We start from the raw sequence: 22,953 nt of genomic DNA, 5'->3' as shown, positions 1-22,953 counted from the left end.
TGATTTTTTATTATTATTTATTTTTTTTGTGTTTATTTTTTGCTTACTTTAAGTGGTTTAATGGATATATAATGGAGCTGTTCTCTGTGGATTTGCATTCAGTATGATATATATATATATATATAAATATATATATATATATATATATATATATATATATATATATATATATATATATATATATTTTTTTTTTTTTTTTTGTTTTTGTATATGGATATGTTTCAATCGCAATTTATTTTGAATCGGAATGGAATTTTTAGTTTGTTTAAAAAAAACATTTGATTTAAAAAATTTTTTTTATAATTTTTTTTTTTGGTATTTATAGAAATATGAAATTTATAAAAAAATTTATGTTTTATTCTTACAAACAAAGAAGCTAAAAAAATTGAAATGAAAAAAAGGAAAATTATTGAGAAATAATTCATATAGTAAATTTATAATATATATATATATATATATATATATATATATATATATATATATATATATATATATATATATATATATATATATATATATATATATATATATATATATATATATATAGATAGTATATAGACATATATTTCTTATATTTATATATATATATATTTAGTATTTTAGTATTTTCTTAGCTTCTTCCCTTTTGTGTTTTGTGTTTTCTTCATTTATTATTTATTATTTTATTTTTATTTATTTTTTTATATTTATTTCTCGTTTAGATTTTAGTTTAAATATCACGGCATTCAGCTGAGGTCTGATCTGATCTATGTATTGTTTTAGATGTGCTTCGCTTTTTTCTTAATTTTCTTTATGGCTTTTTGCTATGCGTTTTATCAACAATTATTGATAGAATGACGAAAAAAAAAAACAAAAATGTTTTAATATTATAATAATATCGATGGAACCAATTGAACTGAACTAATTGAACTAATGCGATTCATTCATGACAATGAGACGAGCTGCGAATTGCCGCTTAATCCCAGGATTAATCAAATCTGCACAGCGAGCAACTCTGAAGCTTTCAGTGCGCTTTCGGAGCGGTTGCAAGCTTAGATCACTGGGTTGAAAATGTTGAACTAAAAGGAATTCTCAGTGTTTAGGTAAAAGCTTCAAGATGCCTTCAAATAGTTGACAAGTTTTTCATATAAAAACTTTAGTTCTTAGGCTTAGACTGACAGCTTTCGCACATAGCTTAAGAGTCTTCACTTGTCGACTAGCCGAAAGCTTTGCTGCTGAAGTGGCAGCGGAGCTTTGCAGAGTTTATATATATATCGAAAGCTTGCACAAGTTGTTGTTAGGTGCTAGCTGAGCTTTTAAATTGCAGAAGCTTCAAGCTTTGGGCTGTACTGGAATTCAATGGCTGATGACAGCTTGCAGGTGCTTGCCAGCTTAGTTAAGGATTGGCTTGTGAGCTTGTGATTAATCCGTGGCTTAAGTGATTCCAGCCTCGTCCCATTTGATACTTAAAATAATAAAATGATAAAACAAGCACCGAGCTAGGGCTGATTGTTGCTGTTGTTGTTGCTTTGTTGTTGTTGGTTTTTTTGGGAATTAAGAAGGTTTCTCGCTGGTCGGAGCTGCATTGGCGCCATCTGTTGTCGATTGCTTGAACAACTGCGTGCAGATGCGCCGCAAGTTGAAATTGTCACCGATCAGCGTGGCGTGCCGCATGAGACGCGTCGCCGATGGCCTTTGGATTAACTCTCACAAATTTGGCATGCCATCAGTGCCGCAGACTGGTTCACAGTTGGAACCGGAACTGGGACCATCCACTGTTACGGGCGCCGCACTCTCACTGAAATGCATCAGATTCGTCTCCATCATGAGGCCGTTGCTAAGGCTCAGCGGCGGCGACGACTGCGACGGCGGTCCTTCCATCGAGAGACGACTGTTGGTGCTGATGCTGCTCAGGCTGAGCTGATCGTCGAACACATCGATGTTCACCACTGTCGCCAGCTCGCCGTCGATGCCCACAGCGGCGGTGTTCAGCTGCGGCTTTGTCGCCAACAAGTTGCAGCCAGCAACAGTTGCTGCTGCTGCAGCTGCAACAGTTGCTCCTGCTGCTGCTGCTGCTGAAGTTGTTGTAGTTATTGTTGGCGGTGGCGGTGTTATGCTCATTGGTTCCGGTTCCGGTTCCGGTAGCGGATCTGGTTCCCTGTGCAGTGCGGTATTTGTATTAGCATTCGGATTGCCGCTCAGACGATTGGGCTTTGTCAACAATTTGTTGACGCTTATACGAGTTGTTGTTGTTAAAATGGTGTTGTTATTGTTGCTGCTGTTGTTGTTGTTTGCCAGTCCATCCATTTGATCAATGCCAAAGAAGTTGCCTGCGTAGAGAAAATAATATGTAAATAATATATTAAATTGTTGTAAAATATTATTAATTATTGTGTAAATTACTTAGTTTATGCGCAATTTGTTGTTACAATTTGATAGTTGCAACATAATTGTGGCCACATACCAAATTTCAGCTCTTTAGCTTTACTAGCGACTGAGTTCAATGGGTCTGTTGGGCGAAACTTTGCTATACAAGGAGACTAGAGACATATATTTGGCATCCTCGGAGTCTATGATATACATTAAGCCGGTCTCACTTCTCTCTGCTTAATTTCTTTACTAGAGATATGGATATTACTTGAGTTCTATATGATATAGTCATACTATCCGATTACAGGGTATTCCGAGAGACTTCCTATAGATATTTTCACATACACGCACACAGAAAAACGTTCCTTTTTATGGTAGTTTTAACTAAAATTGCATTTATTTAATTATACATATTTAATTTAATTAATTTTTAGTTGCTTTTTTGTTTTCGTTTTCCTTAATGTTTTTTTTTTTTTTGCTTTTTTCCCATCAGTTAAAAAATCATAAATACTGCAAGTTATATATACAGAAAACTATTTTTGTTTTTGTTGTTGTCCTTTTAAATTTGCTTGTTTTTTACATTATTTCAAAAGCTTTGCCAAAATGATCTTAACAATTGAAAATCAGAAAAACTTATTAGAAAAATACTAAAATAAAAAAAGTTTAAGTTAGATTTTTTCCTTTGCAATTGAAATAAATAAACAGAAGAAATATATATATAAAAAAAATAATATTAAGAAAATATATATTTATAATTTAAGCAAAGCGCCAAAAAAACGAGTTGAGTTTTGTTTTTGTTTAGTTGTTTTGAGAGCTTTTTGTTTGGGAGGAGTTTTTGTTGCAGTTTTGTGTGTTGTTGCTGTTGTTGTTGGCTGGCGTTATAGAAACTTAACGAAAGCAGAACTTATGCTCTGTACACAGCTGCAGTGAAACACTCGCAGCGTCTACAGCGTAGCTTTTATTGCGCTCAATTGCAGTGAAGAGAGCAGCGCAGCGCTTAGAAGAGAGCAAGGCAGCGCAGCTTTCTTTCCGCTCAAGTGCGATGAAGAGAGAGCACAACTGCGTAGCTCGCTAGGATCAAGTCTACAAAAGTAGTTGAGTTCGCACAGAGCATTTACATAGATTGTGGCATTGGACAGTGTTGTTGTAGTTTTTTCTTTTTCTTTTTTTTGCATACAGTATCTTAAGCAGGGTTGCTAGCAGTTAAATGTGTTTGTGTGTGTGTGAGCAAACGGTTTTTTTATACAAATTGTAATTCTCTTGCCAAATATTTTGTTTTTGTATGTATGTACATCATTAAAATTAGAGCTTTTTGAATTTTTTTTTGATTTTTTTTTCGTTTTGCATAATTCTCTTACATATTTATTTGTTTATGAATAGGTGTATATATATATTTATATATATGTTGAGTTTTTTTTTAATAGCTAATAATATAACTTTTGCACTTAAAAATGGTTAGCATACATTTTTTTGTCGGTTTTCTTTGTTTGTTTTTGTAAATTTAAACAAATTGCTACAAACGCGTTTTTTTTGTTGTCAATAATCACATAGTTTTTTTTTTGTGTAGTTTTAGTTTTTTATATAATTTTTTTTTTTGTAGAATTTTTGCACACTTAGAAATTGGGCTACATAAACATATGTATGTATGCATGTGAGTATGTAGTAGTAGAGAGATAGAGAGAGAGAGAGAGAGAGGGAGTTGTGTGCGGTTTTTGCTATTTACTTAGGCTCTATGAAGGTTGGGCTTGGGGTGGGCATAAGTGCAAGGAGCGTGTGTTTGTGTGTGTGTGTGTGTGTGTGTAACGCGAATGTTTGTTGCGCTATTTGACACTGCGCGGCAGCAGCGTTTGTTGCTCTGCCGGCAGCGACATCAGCTGCTGCGCCTGCTGCTGTTGTTCTTGTTGCTGCTGCTGCTGCTGCGGTTGGTGTTGCGTCGACTGCAACTGCGACTGCGGCTGTTGTCCGGCCATCTGTGGCGTTGCCGGATTGGCATATAGATGCCAGAGCACCACGAAACTGAACACGCACAACAAACATATTGCTAATTCTTATCTCTTGCGACGTTTCGTCTTCTTCTTTGTGGCACTCGGCTGGCCTGTGAGCTGCGCCACGCCCAATCCCAACGCTGTGCTGCCGACACTAGCTGCAGCCGCTGGCGTTGCCAGTGCGGCCAAATGTTGCGTTGTACCAGCAGCAGCAGCAGCATCGCTCGCCGCTGCCGTTGCAACAGTTGTTGCTGCAGCCGTTGTTGCAACAGTTGCACCACCACCCGCCGCAGCGGCTGCCGTTGTTGTTGCCGTTGCTGTTGCCGCCGTCTCCGCGCTGCTCTCCTCCGCCGACGATGTGGACGAAGACGTGGCCGCCTCAATAGCCGCTATCAAATTGATTTTATGCTCCAGCTTCTTGGTCTTCAGCTTGGCATGCGACGACGTGGTCAGGTTGCTGGCATAGATGATATTATCATCGGATGTGGTCGTCGGCACAGGACCTTCGCTGTCCGTGGTGGTGCCGGAGTGCGGCGCCGTAGCGCTGCTGCCAAAGTGTAGCAAGTCTTCCGGCAGTGTGGCAACATCAATATCAGCATCAGCATCAGCGTCAACATCATCATCATCAACATCATCAGCATCAGCATCATCCTCATCATCGTCAGCATCAGCCTCAGCATTGAGCAACTGCTGCTGCTGCTGCGATTCACACATGCTGATGCTGATCAATGGACGCAGTTCCTCATCATCTGCTGCTGCTGCTGCCGCTGCCGATTGCTGCTGCTGCTGCTGCTGCTTGGCGCGCTTGTGCTTCTTGCTCAGCTTTTTGGGCTCCTCCATGAGCAGCAGCTCCTCGGAGCCAGACGAACTGTTCGTGCTGCAGACGGACTTGTGCATCGCACTGGCCGCCTGCTCCTGGCCCGCCAGCAGCTGCAGCTGCGCGTACTCGTTCTCATAGTGCAGCGAGCCGCACAGCGCCAGTATCAGATTCTGTTCGGTGAAGCCGCGCGGCGGCGGCGTTATCTTGCGCGGCATTGCCCCAGCACTCTCCTGCAGCGGACTCTCAAAGTTGATGAGGCTCTCAGCAGTGGCGGCTGAGGCTGCTTTGGCAGCGTCTGCCTCGTCGTCGTCGAGCACCTGCAGCGGCGCCAGTGCCGGCAGCGGCGGCAACGTTTCCAGCAAAAAGTCATCAAAGTGACTCGGCGGCTCCTGCAGCGGCGTCAACAGGCCTGGCAGCAGCTTCTCGCCCTGCCGCTTGGCATTGAGGCTGGGTAAATCCGCTGCTGATGCCGTTATCGGCGGCGTCGTCGTCGTCGTTGTTGTTGCTGCTGCTGCTGTTGCTTGTGTTTGTTGTTTGTCGTGCGTTTTCCAGGCGCCGCTTGACTCCGGCATTAGCTCCAGCACCTTCACCTGGTAGCTCACGGTGTCCTTGTCCTTGTCCTTGTCCTTGCTCTTGGCTCCTTTGCCCTTGACCAGCTTCGCTTGCTCTGTTTGCTCGGGCTTCGACTCTGCCGCTTCCGCTTCCTCTTCCTCGTGCTGCTCCAGCTCCTGCTCCGTTTCCACATGCAGATTGAGTCCTTGTGCACTGGCACTGCTCAGCATTACGGCTGCTATCGCTGCTCGCTTGGCCAGCAGCCCGTCTGCATAGTCCAATTCCTGTTCCGTTTCCTCCTGGTCGCTTGTTGCCTGCTGCTCCCGTTCCAGTTCCCGTTCCTGTTTCTGTTTCTGTTCCTTGGCTTGCTTCGCCTTTAGCTCCTGCTCTGCCTTAAGCTGCGTCTGTCGCTTCAGCTCTGCCTCCTGCGCCTCCTTCTCCGCCTTCTCCTGCTGCCTGCGCTCTGCCTCCTGCTCGGCCTGCTTTTTGTCTTTCTTGTTGCTCTGTTGTTGTTGTTGTTGTTGCTGTTGTTGTTGTGCTGCTGCTTTGTTAGCCTTGTGCTTGGCCACTTTGGACTTTTTGTTGCTTGGTTGATTGGTTTTTAGGGACAGCGTCGAGCTAATCGATGTCTGCAGCTCGTCCTCGAGCTGCTGCTCATCCTCGCTGATGGCAGTTGTTGTTGTTGTTGTTGTTGCTGTTGTTATTGCTGTTGCTTTGGCAGTTGTTGTCGCTTTGTTATTGTTGTTGTTGTTGCCCTTGGCTGGCTTATTGAGATGGGAGAGCTCAGCGAAACGCTGAGCCTGCGCCGCATCCTCGGCCGCCGCCTGAGATTTCAATGATTTCTGCTGCTTCTCCTTCTGCGTGATAACCTCATCCATTTCCTTGGCTATCACGGGCACAATCAGCTTGTTGGCCAACACCACCGGCGGCTGTCCCTGTCCCATGCCCTGCCCGGCGCTCCGGCCCGTCTGCAGCTCCAGCTGCTCGCGCTGCAGCTGCTCTTCGTGACGCCGCTGCTCGGCCAGCTCGTCGCAGAATATGGCCACAACGGGTCGGAAGAACGCCTCGTCGCAGTTCTCATGGATGACACAGTCCTCGGCAGCCAGCTGGCCGACAACCTCGTCCAGCATATCCGTTTGCAGCTCGCCGCTGATGCCGGCATGCACGTCCGTGACGGTGCCCAAGGGATTTACAATTTTCTCGATGCGCGGCGCGGCAGATGGTGCGGCTGCTGCTGGCGTTGCCACTTTGGCATTTAGCTCGTAGCTGCAAATGTTGGGCAAGACGCTGGCCAATGCCGAGATGGCTGCAGCACTGTGTGGCAACTCCTGCATCGCCAGCATTGCTGTGCTCGACTCCTCCTCGTCGGCCTCGTGCTCGGCCAGGGCGTCGTAGTAGCAGACATTATCGCCAGCTGCTGCTGCTGTGCTTGCTGCAGCAGCAGCAGTGATTGCCGCTGTGGCAGCTGCAACAGTTGCTGCCTCAACAGCTGCAACATCTGGGCAAAGGAACGCGACGACGTTTACGGACAGCGCACAGAACAGAGAAGAGAAGAGAAGAAGAGAAAACAAATTATGAGAAAAGCGCATTTCGCATTTTGCATTTTGCCAAAAAGCCAAAGGCCAAAAAAAATTTTCTTTTGCTTTTTTTTTCATTTTTTTTTTGTTTTGTTTTTAATTTGAATAAATTTGATTTATAAATATCGAATCTGGTTTCTTTTTGGCTCTTGTTTTTAGTAAGCTTTACGTGTTAACAAAAATTATAGAAAAAAACGAAAAACAAGAAAAGTTAACTAGAAAATGCAAACGGCATAAAAAGAACGCTTTAAGCTAAATGCAAATGGTAAAAACAATTTTTTTTTTTATATTTTTAGTGAACAAATGTTTTGCTACGAAATTGAATTATATATATATTTATATATATATATATTTATATATTTTTGCAAAGGTTTTTACTAGTGTTTTTTTTAATGCAGTGAGTTTTTTAAGCGTATGGAAAATTATATATATATATATATAAATATATATAAAAAATATATTATATATATATTTATAAAAATAGAAATAAAAAGTTGTTTTTTTTTTTTAAAGTTATTTATATATTTTTTATGCATTTTTTTTTGTTATTAGTTTAACGAAATTAAATGGCTTTGGCTTTTTTTATTTAAAAGTTTTGATTTTAATTTTAATTGAAATTGAATATTTTGTTTAGCAAGTTCTTTCATGTGCTCTTTCTTCTCAACTGTTCTCTGTCTCTTTCTCTCCTTCACACTTTTGCATCTCCATCTCTCTTTCTCTCTGTCTTTCTCACTCTGTGTATCTAACGCTCTCTCTCTCTTTCTCTTTCACTCGTACGCTTAGATTTTGTTTCATTTTTCAAGCATTCCAAAAAAAGTAAAATGAGAAAAAGCCCAAAAATGTGAAACGCCTAAAGCAGGAGAAGTCGCTCAAGTAGAAGTAGAAGCAGAAGCAGAAGCAGAAGAAGAAGAAGCAGACCACGATGATGTGTAGAAGCAGAAGAAGAAGAAGCAGCAACACGAAGAATAATTGATAGATATTTATGTCGAAGTCATTTCTTATGTATGCAAAATTGCACTTGAAATGCTTGTGGTGGGAAGGGGGAGGGGTGGTTAAGTTAAGTTACTTGCTGAAAGCGCAATTGTTGTTATTGTCTTTGTCTGGCATATGCGTGAATTGGGCTCTCTTTCGCTTACAGTGGGCCCTGGCAAAGCGGCCTAAGCAACGGAATAGCAATTCAGAGAGAAATTGTGCAAATACAGTTTACAAGTAGATATAGTATATAAGCCAATTGCTGTGCGTGAGTGTGTGTGTGTGTGTGCTTGTGTGTGTCTGCAAAAGTTGACAAATTTTCAATTTTGATTAGCTTAAATTAAGTTTATATTATTAAAATGTTGTAAACTTTTTCGTTTCCTTCTTTATTTTATACAAATAGGTTTTATATATGGCAAATGTTGAAGGCAAAATTTAGGGTGACCATAGCTGCGCAAAACACCAGAAGAAAAGAAAAACAGCAACAACAACGACAGATACAGTAAACACTTGTAATGTAACAAATAATTATATTCAAATTATTAGATGAAAAAAAAAAACAAATTTTTATATAATAAAATTTTCTCTTTAATATCTAAAAGTTTGCATTAGCGAATGCTCACTGTTGCTAAGACTTTGGGTAGTTGAATTTATGGAATTTGGAACATAAATTCAATAGACGACACACACACACACACACACACAGGCACACACACACATACATGTGGAACCAATGAAATGACATGATATGCTAGGTGCATAGGGCTGATATCGGGTAGTATATATATGTATATGGGGAGATATATCTGTATATAGACTGTAATTGCAAACTGTTGCAAAAAGGATAAAAGATAAAAAAAGGTGAAACCAATGCCAATTTCGTGGTGTTTTTTTTTTGTTTTGTTTACGATTTTTGCCAATTTCAAATTTACATTTCTCATAAAGCGTTCAATAAACAATAAACAATAAACAATAAACAATAAACAATAAACAATAATAAAAAATAATTACAATAATATAATAGTAATACATTCAATGAAACAATCAATTTTAGAGGCAACGCTTATCAAAGAGGTAAAGCTTAGCTAGCGATAAACGATAACGATAACGATAACTATATTAATAATCGATTTTAGCAGAGCGCTCAAATGTAATATTTATAAATAGGAACATTACGCTATATATAACTCTTTATACGTTGTCAAAAAGAGTTACCAAATCGAATCACATTTGAACACGATATATATAAATATATATATGCTTGATAGTTGAGATTTAAATTACTATATAGACTTACCGGTCTCGCGACGCGCTGCCATCGTCGAGGGCGACTCGCGCATGGCATCGGCCAGATCCTCCTTGAGGCGCATGTCGCCGTGTCCGTAGTCCGAGTCCAAATGTCCATGTCGGAAGCGATCCATCAGCTTGGGGCTCTGCTCAATGCTGCCTGCAGCAGCGAGTGGTCAAGCACATTTGTAAATGAGAAAGAGTTTTCAATTTCTTCCCAGTTCAGAATCGCATTTCATTCACTTACTGTACGAACCGGACTCGATGAGCACCGGCACGCCGGCACGTGCCGTGGCGGCGACGCTGGCGCCACCAATCCCGACGCCAGCTGCGCCCAGCGGCATGTTCAGTGGACTGGAGCGCTCGACGGCGGCAATAATTGCACCACCGCCCGCTGCACCACAGCCAGCTGACGTCGAGGGCAACGTTGTGGCTGTCGTCTTGGTAACGCCTATCTCCACAGCCTCCGCATCCACGTGGTTCAAATTGGAGCTGCAGCAAAGCAAAGGTTAAAGCTTCAATGATACAATGAGAGCAGACGTGCTCTAGTCGAGAGTAAAGCTCTCAAATCTAAACAGAGTATTAGAAGAACTATAATCCCCACCCTGAGCTCGTTGATTCTACATATGCAGAATAGAGAAAAACCAGCAAAAGCCGAAAGTGCTCGACTAGCAGATACCGCGAGCCCAGCTTAGAGCTATGCTCTGCTGCTTGTTCACAATAAACTTTCATTCTAAATATAGAACGTCCTCAAAAATCGATAGTAAAAAGTTATCGAAACAACAACTCTTACAAGAACATATACTACAAAGATCCAGTCTAGACTGCCAGAGCTACTTCCGTCTGTTACCTCTGCACAGCTGCCTGATACCCTATATAATTTGTATTTGCCGAGAAATACGATCTATGAAGTGATAGCTTCGTCTAGGCTTGTCCCGCGACTCTTACCCGCTGGGCGTGTTGTAGTTTTTGAAAACAAACTGCGGTCCCATCCAGAGCCGACGATGGGGCCCGGCATGAGTGATAATTTCGACTTGGGCCAACCAGCTCTCAGGTCGTTCGTCGGGCTCATCGAAATGATGGGCGCTGTCCATGAGGAGGCTGGCATGGCGATCCTTGATCAGCCAATTGTCCAGCGCTAGCGGTGGTATAATTTCATGAGATCCATCCTTGCGTCGGCCCAGATTCCACTGCGCCTTGGCCTCCACCTCGAGCTCAATGGGCGTATCATCACAAATCTTCTCTTTGGCAACATCTGAAAGGGCAAAGGGCAAAACTCATGTTAGGAACTGTCTGAACTACGTCGAATGCAAGTCGGCAGCAACTCACTTGAGGCTAACTTCGTGTCCAGATCGTACTGTATGAGCGCCCCATGGCCGGCCATCACGAATAGCGAATCGACTGCCTTGCGCTGGACGCGATGCGGCGCCTCGCGCGTCGCCGTTGGCGGCTCCAGCAGCCAAGAGCGCGACTTGGCGAAGGTGGCACAAACGCTCAGCGGTTTGCCGCAATCATCCGACAGCGAGGACAAGCGTTGACGCTGATGGGAGCTAACGCCACTGCCACTGCTGCCGCCGATGCCAGAGCCAACGCCGCCGCCGCCACCGCCACCTGAACCGCTGCCCATTGTCGCACTGCCTGGCGGCGAGCCGAGCACAAATGGTTGGCGCAACTGCGCCAGCGGCTGAACAACAGTGGGTCGTGGGAATGGCGGCAATGTGGGATTATGGTACGGCTGCAGTGACTGCACAAACGTGGTGCTCTCCGAATGGGAGATGGGCGAACTGGAGCGTCCGTCGGCGCCCAGGCCGGCGCTGCGATGGAAACGCGACAGCTTGTTGACCACATGCAGCGAGGTGTGGGTGCGCACGCCCATGGCGCCGCCGTATGGCGTTATCGGGAAGACATGGGTGGTGCCGCGCAGCGTGGATACGGCCGCCCAACGGGAGTCTAGCGAGAAGGCAATATGCTGCACCTTAGCGCTGGTATCGCCGCGATGCAGCACATACAAATGATGCACTGCAGCCAGACTGGAGCCAACAGGATGGGGCTGGATGCGAAAGACATGGAAGTCGTGACCACGACGATCCGCTGTTAGCAACAGCATGCCAGAGCTGTCGAATTCCATGGCAACCAGCGCCTCGCTATGCGCCACAAAGTGGGCAACGATTGGATCACCCGTCGAGCCAAGCGGCGTGCCCGTCGTCGGGCTATAGTCCTTGATGGGATGCTAAAACAGGAAAGCGAGCTGAATGCCTTTCTGATATCGTGTATGGCAGCGTGCCTTGGACTTTACCTTCACATCTATAATGGTCACCACACCGGATTGCTTGCCATCGGCACCGCCTGTGGCCGAGTCGAAGCTGCTGCTCTTGGAGCTGTTGCCACTGCCGGCACTGGTGCCGGTCAAGCCGGCGGCCACCTGTTCACCCAGCTCTCGCAGACCCTTGCCAAAGGATTTGGCTGCATTTAGCACCGTCGCCGTATAGCTAGGGACTCCCTCCCCGTCGCATCCACCGCCGCTGCGCTTTGAGTGGAGCAGCTTGTGCTCCGCATACGCTAGCCAACGTGGTCCGAGCGCTATGGGATTGGGATTGATGCTAATGAAGAGAGACCGGGAATAAGGTTAAAGCATCCTTGAAGGAAAGAGATGTGAAAGCTCTAACTTACCCCGGACTGGGAAAGCAGGTGGTTATGGTTAGGCGATCCTCCAGAGTGCGGGCATCAAACACGGCCAGACGCTCGTGAAAGCTGATGACGACCGCCGAGCGATTGGCTTGAATGTCCAGCACCGGATTCTTGAATTTGATCGTCTTCACCTGGACGCCCGTTTTCAGCGAAACAAAGTTGACCGCACTGAAGTGGGAGGCGCCGGCGTGCGAGGGATTGCCCAAGCCGCCGCCTGTTAGCCCCGAGGAGCCGCCGCCACCAACTCCGCCGGAGTACTGACCACCAGAGATAAGATTGCTGGCTGCAGCGCTGCCGCCATCGACGAGGGCCACCAAAGGTCGCTTTTCGGCAAATGCATCCACTGGCTCGTCGGCGCGTCCGTTGTCATCGAGTGCGGTGTTAGCGGTCAGCGGCGTGGGCAGCACACGCAAAGCGGTAACGACACCATGGCGCCAGGACAACACCTCCACGGCCTCACCGTTGGCAGGTATTGCCCAGACCTGAACACCTAGGCCATAGCCGAGAATCAGAAGCAGTGGGGGTGCCGCATTGCCCTCTAGCTCCCAGTCGTCGCCAAAACGAGGATCGCTCACATCGGCGCTCGTCTCGAACCGGGCCCAGGTGATCGTGTCCTTGGGATCCTGCACCGGTTGATGAACCAGCGTTACATCGTTAATGAATCCGATGGCCGAGTCCAATATGGAGCGATCGCTGACTGTTTGTGGCGGCACCATTGCCGGCATGGACATACCTCCTCGCAGTCCGATGGTACCGCCTCCACCTCCGCCGCCGCCAGATGCATGATGATGAAGATGATGGCTGTGATGGCGGCGCGGCGAATCCGCGGACATTGTCTGTGTATGTGTGTATTTGCGACGGCTGTCGCCCGTCTCAGCTGTTTCGTTCAATCAAAGTGAGAGAGTAATTGTAGAGAGAGCGCGTCGTTGTCGCTCGCTCACTCGCTCGCTTAGCTGGAGGATGATGATGATGGGTGACGGAGACGGTGACAGGCTGTCTGTCTGTGTGCTGACTGCGCTGCCGCTGCGGCCTCTGCTCGTGTTTGTATGCGTTATTGCCCAGCTGTTGTCAACTGCAAAATAGAAAGCAAAAAAATAAATAAACAAACTGCAAGCACTCTCTCTATCTCTCTCTCGCTCTCATTTACGCTCTTAGCTTAATGCAATACACACAAACACAAATACTTTTCGTCTCTCCATTCGTTTTAGTCCGCTCTCGGTTACATTTCAATTCCATTTCGTTGCGTATATATGGCTTTTGCTTTGTCTCAATCAAATGCTTTTAATCTTTGCACACTCGTGTGCCAGGCCCTGCTCCTCCTTCGCCTACACCCGCTGTTCCCATCAGCACTACCCGCACCCCTTTTAAGTTTTATTAGCGCATTACGTGTTTTTTCTTTCAACTTTTTATTTTGCCTTGCACACACAAATGCGAGGGGGGCGACAGCGATTCCATGGGGCGTAAATTAAGTGCAATGAAACAAATATATGCATACACACATACATATAACTACAGTACACGCCACGCAATTGAACAAATGTATTAATTTTAATAAACAACGTCAATAGCCACTAGCGTAGGTAAAAAAATAATAAAATAAAACATTAAACAAAGAAACGGCAATCTAAGCAAATTGGTAAACAAATTTTTGTAACGTGCTTTTATTATTACTCTAATATATACATATGTATGCATGTATGTCAAGAGTACATATATATGCACGTTAAGCAACCCGTAGTTATCATCAGACCACAGCAGCAGAAACAGTGGAGCCAAAAGAAACGAAACAAGCACAAAGCAATAGCAACGGAAAAAAAAAAACACGAAAATGCAAAGACAAGCTTTGAGTGCGAGCGAGATGCAGCGAGCAACAGCTGTACGAAACGAATACCCAAATAGCAACATTATCCATTAACCCATATGCAGGCCAAGTGCATGTTTGTCACACGAATGATTTTCTTAATAGACAAGAGGTTAAAGGTTGTTTCAACAATTTGTAAACAATTTGCCAAATTGTTGCTGCCAGTTAAAAACTGTTTTGCTTATCGCTTCGCTAGCTTATCGTGCCGATAAAGTCGTTATTTTTTGTTACGAACAAAATATTCCATAGAAAGTCATTTAACCCATTTAGATGCACACGTGTAATAATTGCGTTTGCTTTTAAGAGCTGACACTTGTGTACATACATATGTATGTATACATACTGAAACAGATTGTTTGATAAGCTATTATGACGTATATATAAATATGAAATCATATAGTGTAAGAGCCAATCCCACAAGCCAAAGATCAACATTGTGAAATAATATATGCATATGCATGCACATATCTACATACAGATGTATGTATGTAGATATGCACACATATAAATTAAGACCGCGTAATAGGGCGCAATGAAATTTGAAGCAATTCAATAAATAAATTAATTGGTATATGACATGAAATACGTACTGCAAGATACGCTATTTTTACTTTTATTTATTTTAAAAAAATTTGAACTTTTTGTGCAAACTGGAAATATTTACTGTTATATATAAACATATAAATGATAATAAAATGTATATTTATTAAAATATTAACCAGTTTCTGGAACGGGTTCAACTTCTATACATGCAAACACAAACAGTTGGATTTTATAGGGTATGCAGCGCACGATATTCAACAGATATACAATTGCGCACAACAGTAGGGGTTAAAGTTAAGCGAAAAACTATTTTTATAAAGCGCATGACGCATTGCAAAGTTGATTTGAGTTTAAATGTGTTGTGGCTCTTTGTGTTTTAAGTAGCTGGAGAGGAGAGCGCGAGAGAGAGAGAGAGAGAAGAGTGAAGAAGTAGGAAGACTAGCACAGGGCACAAAACGTTGCATTCCTTAATTGACTTGCGCACACGCGCATCAGCAGCAACAATAGCGCTAGCAATGCCAACTAAAAGCAATGTCACGCACACATAAACAGCAGTGTGAAATATATGTGTGTATGTACGTGTGTTTAAGTGTAGCTGCATTCAACAGCAACAGTTACCTCTCTACACGACTCAACAAATCCCTCTATCCCCATATAGACCGCAACGCACATTGTCTTTGTTTTGACATAGGCAGCAAAATAAAAGCAACAACAAACGTTGACCGTTGTCTGCGAGCTTTTTGCTTTGTGTGCCACGGATGTGTGTGTGTATAAATTGGTGTGTCAATGTTAATAAGCTAGCTAGTCAGCAAGTTGAGCCAATGGTTCCGTTCGTTCGATTTCTTTGTGCACGCAAAATCAAACACATACACACATTCAGCAAAAAGCTTACTTGTTTATATATGTGTGTGTTATTGTTTATGCTGTTCATTGCCAAAGCCACTTGACAAAATCTACGCAAAGCGATTTTGGTAGACAAAGAAAATCACAACAAAACGCAATACACACACACACACACGCACACAAACGCAAACTTTTGTGAACAGGTGTTACTATAAATATACATGCACATAGCATTTCAAAAGCGCACGCAATTCTGTGGAAGTAGAAGAGAAAGAGAGAGAAAGTGAGTAAGGAGTGAGGCAGGACACAAATTGAGCAATATGCAGGGGCCTCATATCCAATTTGAAGTGGATTATGTGAACACTTGTTTTTAAAGGAGCTTTCGAATGCGTCATAGTACAATCAGCGAAATAATCGTCCAATTCATAATTGAAGAAAATTAGAAAAATGCAAGAAATTGAATGATCAATTATTAATGGGCAATTATCGATAATAAGAAAACATTTAAATTGATTATAGTTCAATATTATAAGTATTAATTAAAGGAAAGAATATAAAAGAAAACATCAACAGGTGCACAATCGTTTTCCAATCCATATATTAATATTCGTATAAAATTTTAATATTTTCATAAATCTATAAAAATGCTCAATTTAGAATTTAGAATTATTTTATAAATTTTACATATTTACCCTTCTCTTCCTACCCCTTCCTCTTTTCTTTGCAAATGACTTTCATTGCTTTTTCAGATCACGTACGAAACACACGAATATTAACTGAAAGCACAATAGGAAATGCGCTCAAGAGCTTTGCACTAATACATGCGCATATACACCACTACTAAAGCAAGCTGTTGCCAACTTATTTGTTTTAATTCATTTTTGTTGTGCCTCTTACTCACTTGTTTTGCACTCATTCTTTTCTCGTAAACATTCGCACTCACAAAAAAAATATTTGGCAAACATTTTGCGGTAAATTTCAAACAATTCTCAGCAAGTGCAAGCCAGAACAGGATGATGAAAGTAGGCAAGCGTTAGAGTGAGTGTGTTAGCATCTTAGGGTTTTGCAATTTTGTATACCAACAAAAAGTAAAATCCATTAAAATATATACAAAACCATAAACAATATAATTTAACAAAATGCTACAAAAATGGTCGCTGAACTGCGATTTGTGAAAAAATAAAAATAAATATAAATAAACGAAATACAATTATTGTGTCATTTGCAATGCATGTGCTGTCTGTCTTTATCATACCAATGCCTTCTTTTCTTCTTGTTCAATTGCTTTATTTTTAGTTGCTGCTGCTAATAATTTTTGGAAACAAAGAGACCCCCATAGCCCAAAAGCAATTATCAAAATAAGTAGAATCAGAGCACATAGAAGAAAAAACAAAAACAAAATGAAGTAACAACAACAAACACGCACACACATACCCCCGTCGGTCAGCTGCAACAAAATGTTGTTTTTATACTCTTTCTCCTTTTATCGCCTCTCTTTACACTAGCAAAGCGTCATGCACAGTGTTACAAAAGCATATGAATATAATAAGCTAAAGTAAACAAAATATTTATACGTTTTATATTTCATAAACTCCTATGTTATAAAAATATGTTAGTGATTGAGTTATAGATAAATAGCTCAATAAAATCAAATATATTATCACGATTAAATTGAATTAAAATTTAAATCAAATATGTATTTGCTTAAGAACTCAAACAATAAACTTATTCTATGATATTCATTTAAGTTAACTTCACAGTTTTTTAAAACTAGTTTATCAGTCTGGCTTTTAATTAAATGTATTCAATATTTACATATGTGTATATTTGTGTACCAATGTGCCAAAGTGTTTCATTATCAGTTCGTTTCATTTGGTTGCGTTTCGCTCTGTTGTCCGTTGTCTGTCTAACGCGCAGTGCTCGCTTATATATAAATATATACATGTATGTATGTATGTATATTTGCGTATCTGCGTGTATATCAGTGTGTTGATTGTATATGTGTGTATATATGTATATTTTTTGAAAGCACTGCGAATTTAAACAAAAAAAAAAACACAAAACACTCATTGCTATTACACGAATATAACGGATATATGTGACAAATACATTATGAAATCAAGTAATGCATATATATGCAAAATATACACGCACACGTCGCTTACATGGCTTTACTAAAAATGTAGAGGTGGGCCACACGTATACAAACAAACACATACATTCATATGCCTGTCTGTCTGTGTGTATTTGTGTGTACTTGAAAGAGTTTCGAAAAGCGAACAGATAAACAATAAACAAAAAAAATTGCATAAAAATAACAATTTGTTTTTCAATACAAATTTTAGTTTTTTTCCCATTTCATTTATTTCGCGCGTCAACAAAAAAGTTAAAAAATAAAAAGATATGAAAAATAGAAGAAACACAATAGCAACAACGGCAACAGTAAACTTACCACTTGACGCTGCTGCTTCTGCTGGCGTTGTTGTTACGACGTCAAGAAACAGTTGAGAATTGGTGGATAGCAGCAGCAGCAACAGCAGCAGCAGCAACAACAATGCGAGTCTGCTCGTTCCAGTTCCGCACGTTCCGCTGCTCAACTTTTTCTTTCGTGTTTTCGCTGCTTATAACTGAGGACACAGTGGAAGAAGCAGAGTAGAGCGCACAAAAACAAAAGCAACACAAACAAAAATCATATGTTTTCAGCTGTTGTTGCTATTGCTGCGTTGCTTTCTTCTTCTTGTTTTTATTGGTCTGTTTTGTTATTATTGTGTGTTTGAGCTATTTGCTGTTAATGTTGTTGTTGCAGTCGGCAGCAGCAGCAACAGTAAATTGATTTAGTTTTTATTTTTTGGCTGGCAACAAACAAATTGCGTCTTGCGTTCTTCTTTGAACTCTCCACCGCCAGCGACTGTTAACGCCCACACAAAGGCAAGCGCACGCACACAATACACACACACGCTGCAGCTGCAAACGCAAAGTCGAGCTTAGAAACAAACTTTCAAGTGCAAAGCTCCGAGTTTGTTTGAATTGTGTCAAAAAAAAAATGAATTACGAAAAAAAAGAACGACAACAGCCGTCGCTACTGTTGCTGTTGCTGTTGACGTCGCAGTCGTCGTTGCTGCTCTGGTTTGTTGTTGCTATTGCTGCTGCTGCCTCGCTCGCACCCACGCTTACCACTCACACTTACACACACGCACACAGCAGAGAGGCTGCTGACTGCGACGTCTGCGTCGTACGTTCTTTGCTGTTCGTATTCGTTTTTTGTTTTCTGTTTTCGATTCAGCTTCTGCCTCAGCTGCTGCTGCTGTTGTTGGTGTGTTGTTGTTGTATCTTGCTGTTGCTGCTGCTTCTTGCTAGCACACAAATTTACTGCGACATTAAAATTAAATCTCTGTTGCGTTCTTAATTTCTTTTGCTTTTAATTTTGCTCCACGGATTTGTATTTGTTTTCCATCAAGTGGTGTTGTTGTTGTTATTGCTGCTGCTGCTGCCTATTGCGCTTTTAATCGATTTCACTTTTTTCCTGCGTTTTTCTACTGCTGCTGCTGCCCGTGCAGCCAACTACTAACGCACAATAACAACAAAAAAAAAATTAGATCGAACAATAACAAAAAATATTTGTTTTTTCTATTATTTTTGGCTGTTGTTATTGAGCCAATTGCTTGGTTCTTTTTTATTAGTTATTTTATAATATTTTGCACACTTCCACACAAAATTGATTTGTGTTGTGTTGTTGTGGCGCTGTCGTCGTTGCTGTTGCTATTGCTCGAAACGCGTCCGCAGTGAATAGAGCTGTAAGCCTCTGGCCGAAATAATCGATTGCACCGATACTCGCTGTTGACTGCTCCTATCGATAAGGTGCTGCAACTTATCACGCAATTTGAATTCAAATGTTATTATTTCTTTGTTTAGTCAGCTTTGGGCTCATAAGTTTAAGTAACACAATGCTAAAAATATAAATTACTTCTTATTTTTCTCCTAAGACATATAAATGCAAAGCAATTTTACCCAAATCTTAAAATTTTATGCTAATTATTTACCACAAATATGTTATCGATAAGAACAAATATTTAAAAATGATCAAATTTGATTTTGTGTTTGAAAGTAGGCTAATATGTGTTTGATTCAATTTATAATTACCCATACGCATACTAAAGGATTCTTGCTTTCCTCTGGCAAGTAAAGTTTTTAAATAAATGTTATTTATTTTGTCTCAATCCGAAACTATCGCTTAAGTGCGCAAAAATGCGCAACTAACGCAGAAAACAGCCATTCCTGTTAGACAAGCTCTTAAATATTCGTACTTGCTTATAAAACTACATTAATAATATAGTATTATAAATAAATAATGGAATATAAATCTAATTTCTTATGTCATTGCACTTCAAAGAGTTATTACCTTAGCCCAGACCTTAAAACAGCTGATTAATACAAACTCATATGTTAGAGTATTTAAATACCCTCATCACACTTAATTTGCAGCAAAGATTTTTTAGTGCTGGAAAATACTGTAATAGTAAATGCGCGCTAAATTGCAAAGTATTTGAAAGAAGAAGAAATTTGACTAGCAAATTAAGCTGTTAAAACTAAAATATATTAGTAAATAACATTATTTAATTCATTTAAATGAACGTACGTTTTTTATTTATACACAAAATTTGTGTAAAATTGATACCGTTTAGTCGAAAAGCATCCATTCAAAAAGTGTTATACGAGCGCCAAAAATGGGCAACACTTTCCAAAGGACTCTCAGTGCTAATAACAGAGAGCGGGCCAAAGAGCCTGGCTCTTTGCTGAGTGTCTCAATGTTAAGCTAACACTAACAGTGTGGCCTAAGTGCCAACAGATGTTATTATCCTCTAACAGCTGTAAAGCAGGATGTTCCCAATTCCGTTTGTGTCCTTAAGATAATTTAATTACATTTTGCTAAGTTAGTACATGGCAAAAACACCACTAATTGCTTAAATTAAAATTGCATTTGAAATGTTTAACCAAAACAGCAGTTGATGCTAAGCAATTGGTAATAGTTAACTAGCGGCGCGCATTGTAAGCAATGCACACCACTGTGCGTTGCCGTAAACGAGAACATGGCCGATAAACAAGCATTCTGATTGGGTTTGTTGTCCATGCGTTCTCATTGCTAGTTTGACGGCGTAAGAGTTAACGTCAGTAGGCAGCAAGACGTAAACGAAGATGGTTGTGTTTTTGTTGTTACGTGAACGTTGATTTATTTATGCATCATAATAATAATTTTTTTGCAATTTTTTTTTCTGTGTGTACGTGTGCGAAACAACAATCGTAACAACTATAAAAAAAAAAATTAATAAAAAATATATAAATTATTAATATATATGTTTATGTAAAGTGTGCGGTAATATTTATAGAAAATTACAAAAGATAATAAAATACGACAACTACAATTACAACAACAACAACAACAACAACAACAACAAAGGGTAGCCCATGCGGCTGACACCAAAACAACGTAAATATACTTGTCTTTTTTTTTGTCGGCATTTTGTTGTAAAACATTGAACATGCTCGTTCTTGTTATGGTTTTCCGTTATTTTCTCTTCTCTTCTCATTTTTTTTTGGTTTTGTGGTTTGTTTTTGTTTGCTTTGCGCGGCGAATTGGCATTTGGTGCATTTGACACTCCAATTAAGAATTTTGTGTAGTTTGGGCAATGCCAATTAGCATTTTTGTTGGTGTTGGTGCGCTTATAAGAATGAAAAATATAACAAAGCGGTGCAAAATAATACGATAAAAAAAAAGCGAAACGTAGCAAGAAGCAGAAAAGCCGCAACGCTGACGTTGACATCCACAGAGAATCAGCCAGAGAGCGTCAGCGAGAGAGCGTGAGAGTAGTATGCGTATGTGTGTGCCGTATGTGAATGTAAAGTATGCATGTGTGTGTGGTAGAACGTGGTAGCTGCCAGCAGCCTAATAAGAATAAGTTAACAAACTGACGACGTGTGTTCAGGTTCGTGTGAGACCGAGCGAGATACGGAGAGGCGACTGGGGTATAAGGGGAAGCAGGACGCGCGCGCGCTCTCTTTGTCTTTGCATGCACTTTACTCTCGCGTGCCCGCTCTTTTGGGCTCTGTTACGCGCTGACTTTCATTGATTTTTCCACTTTGTCATAGTGGACACTATTGGGAGAACGGGGCATAGGGCGCGAGGAAGGTGTGTTTCTGTGTGTGTGTGTGTGTGTGTAAGGCGACCAAGGTGAATTGTGGAAGAGCCTGGAGCGCAACTGAAAGAGCGAGACTCGCAATGCTAAGGAAAACAAAGGAAAAAACATTAGCACTGTGTGTGTGTATGCGTGTGTGTGCTTGCAATTAACAATTCATCGTTGGAGGTTATGTTAGGCCATCGTGTAAATAACTTCTATTTGAATTTGAGCAATTTGTTGTTGCCGTTTTGCTTGCGCAATTTGGTTAAAACCACATTTTTTGTATATTTTTTGATTGTTATTCGAAAAGCGCGAGCGAAGCAACCACCGAAACAGAACGAAAAGGTACAAGCGCCGCTTTTAGCCACCACCACCAACAACAACTACGACGTATAACAGCAAAGAGCAGCAACAACAATAACAGCAACAGAGAGCCAGAGAGCCAGAGAGCCAGTGAGAACGCGTCTAAGAGAGCGAGAGCAAGAGAACGCGCGTAAAGTGCAAACCCAATGGCAAAGTTGTTGGGCCAAGAAAAATAACCAACAACAATATATATATGTATATATACAACTACAAAAGTAGTTGTTATATATATATATATATATATATATATATATATATATATATATATATATATATATATATATATATATATATATATATATATAAATATAACAACTACTTTTGTATAAAAAATGTTACGTTAATGCATAGGCTCTAATTAGTATACCTAAACAATTTGCAGTCCAATTCGAATTTACAGATAACATTCATTTATTTATCACATTTGCTTTTGGTGTGGCTGCCATGTTGAGATAAACGCTTAGATAACAAATTGATAGCGGCTCTACACGCGTTTTTTTATTATCTTTTTTGAGTTTTGAGAGCGTGATCTCTACACAAATACATTTGCGTTGTTGTGTAATGCATATGAGAATTGCCAATTGGCAACATGCATGCTCCAATTGGGCATGCATCACCTGAACTGCTGTGACGTTCCGACTTCAATTGCTCTCTTTCTCCCTCGCTCTCTTTTGTCCTCTCTCGCTGCCATTCTCTTGCTCGTTTCATTTATCTTGTTGCCCACCCCCTCGCGTGCACGGCCACATTGCAAAGAAGGGGGCCCAAAACCGGCCGCTTACGTGTCGCGTTAGCGTAAGCGCACTTCATTTACGTAGCGTGCTGCGTTAATTACGTTTGATAGCGCTACTGTCGTTCGACCCGTCAACGTCAACTTCAACGTCATCGACGTCGACGTCGACGGCACTGCTACCAACCAACTACCGCAAAATGTGCCACGCCG

General features: G+C 41.3%; 1 protein-coding gene across 1 annotated transcript; it reads right to left on the bottom strand.

The window, feature by feature from the left end:
- Positions 1-696: 696 nt before the first annotated feature.
- LOC111597374 (breast carcinoma-amplified sequence 3 homolog) lies at positions 697-18,202 on the bottom strand. Its single transcript, XM_023312032.2, has 8 exons — positions 17,930-18,202; positions 12,213-13,302; positions 11,839-12,142; positions 10,872-11,772; positions 10,491-10,797; positions 9,790-10,034; positions 9,553-9,702; positions 697-2,309 (listed from the first exon to the last, which is right to left on the bottom strand). The coding sequence occupies exons 2-8, from the start codon at positions 13,061-13,063 to the stop codon at positions 1,687-1,689; spliced, it is 3,381 nt and encodes a 1,126-aa protein (XP_023167800.2). The 5' UTR covers positions 13,064-13,302; positions 17,930-18,202; the 3' UTR covers positions 697-1,686.
- Positions 18,203-22,953: the final 4,751 nt, after the last annotated feature.

The sequence above is a fragment of the Drosophila hydei genome, unplaced genomic scaffold (genome assembly GCF_003285905.1).
Source record: "Drosophila hydei strain 15085-1641.00,03,60 unplaced genomic scaffold, DhydRS2 tig00000131-arrow-arrow-pilon, whole genome shotgun sequence".
NCBI lineage: Eukaryota > Metazoa > Arthropoda > Insecta > Diptera > Drosophilidae > Drosophila > Drosophila hydei.
Note: the sequence above shows the minus strand (reverse complement) of the source record. Positions and strands in the feature narration are given on the sequence as shown.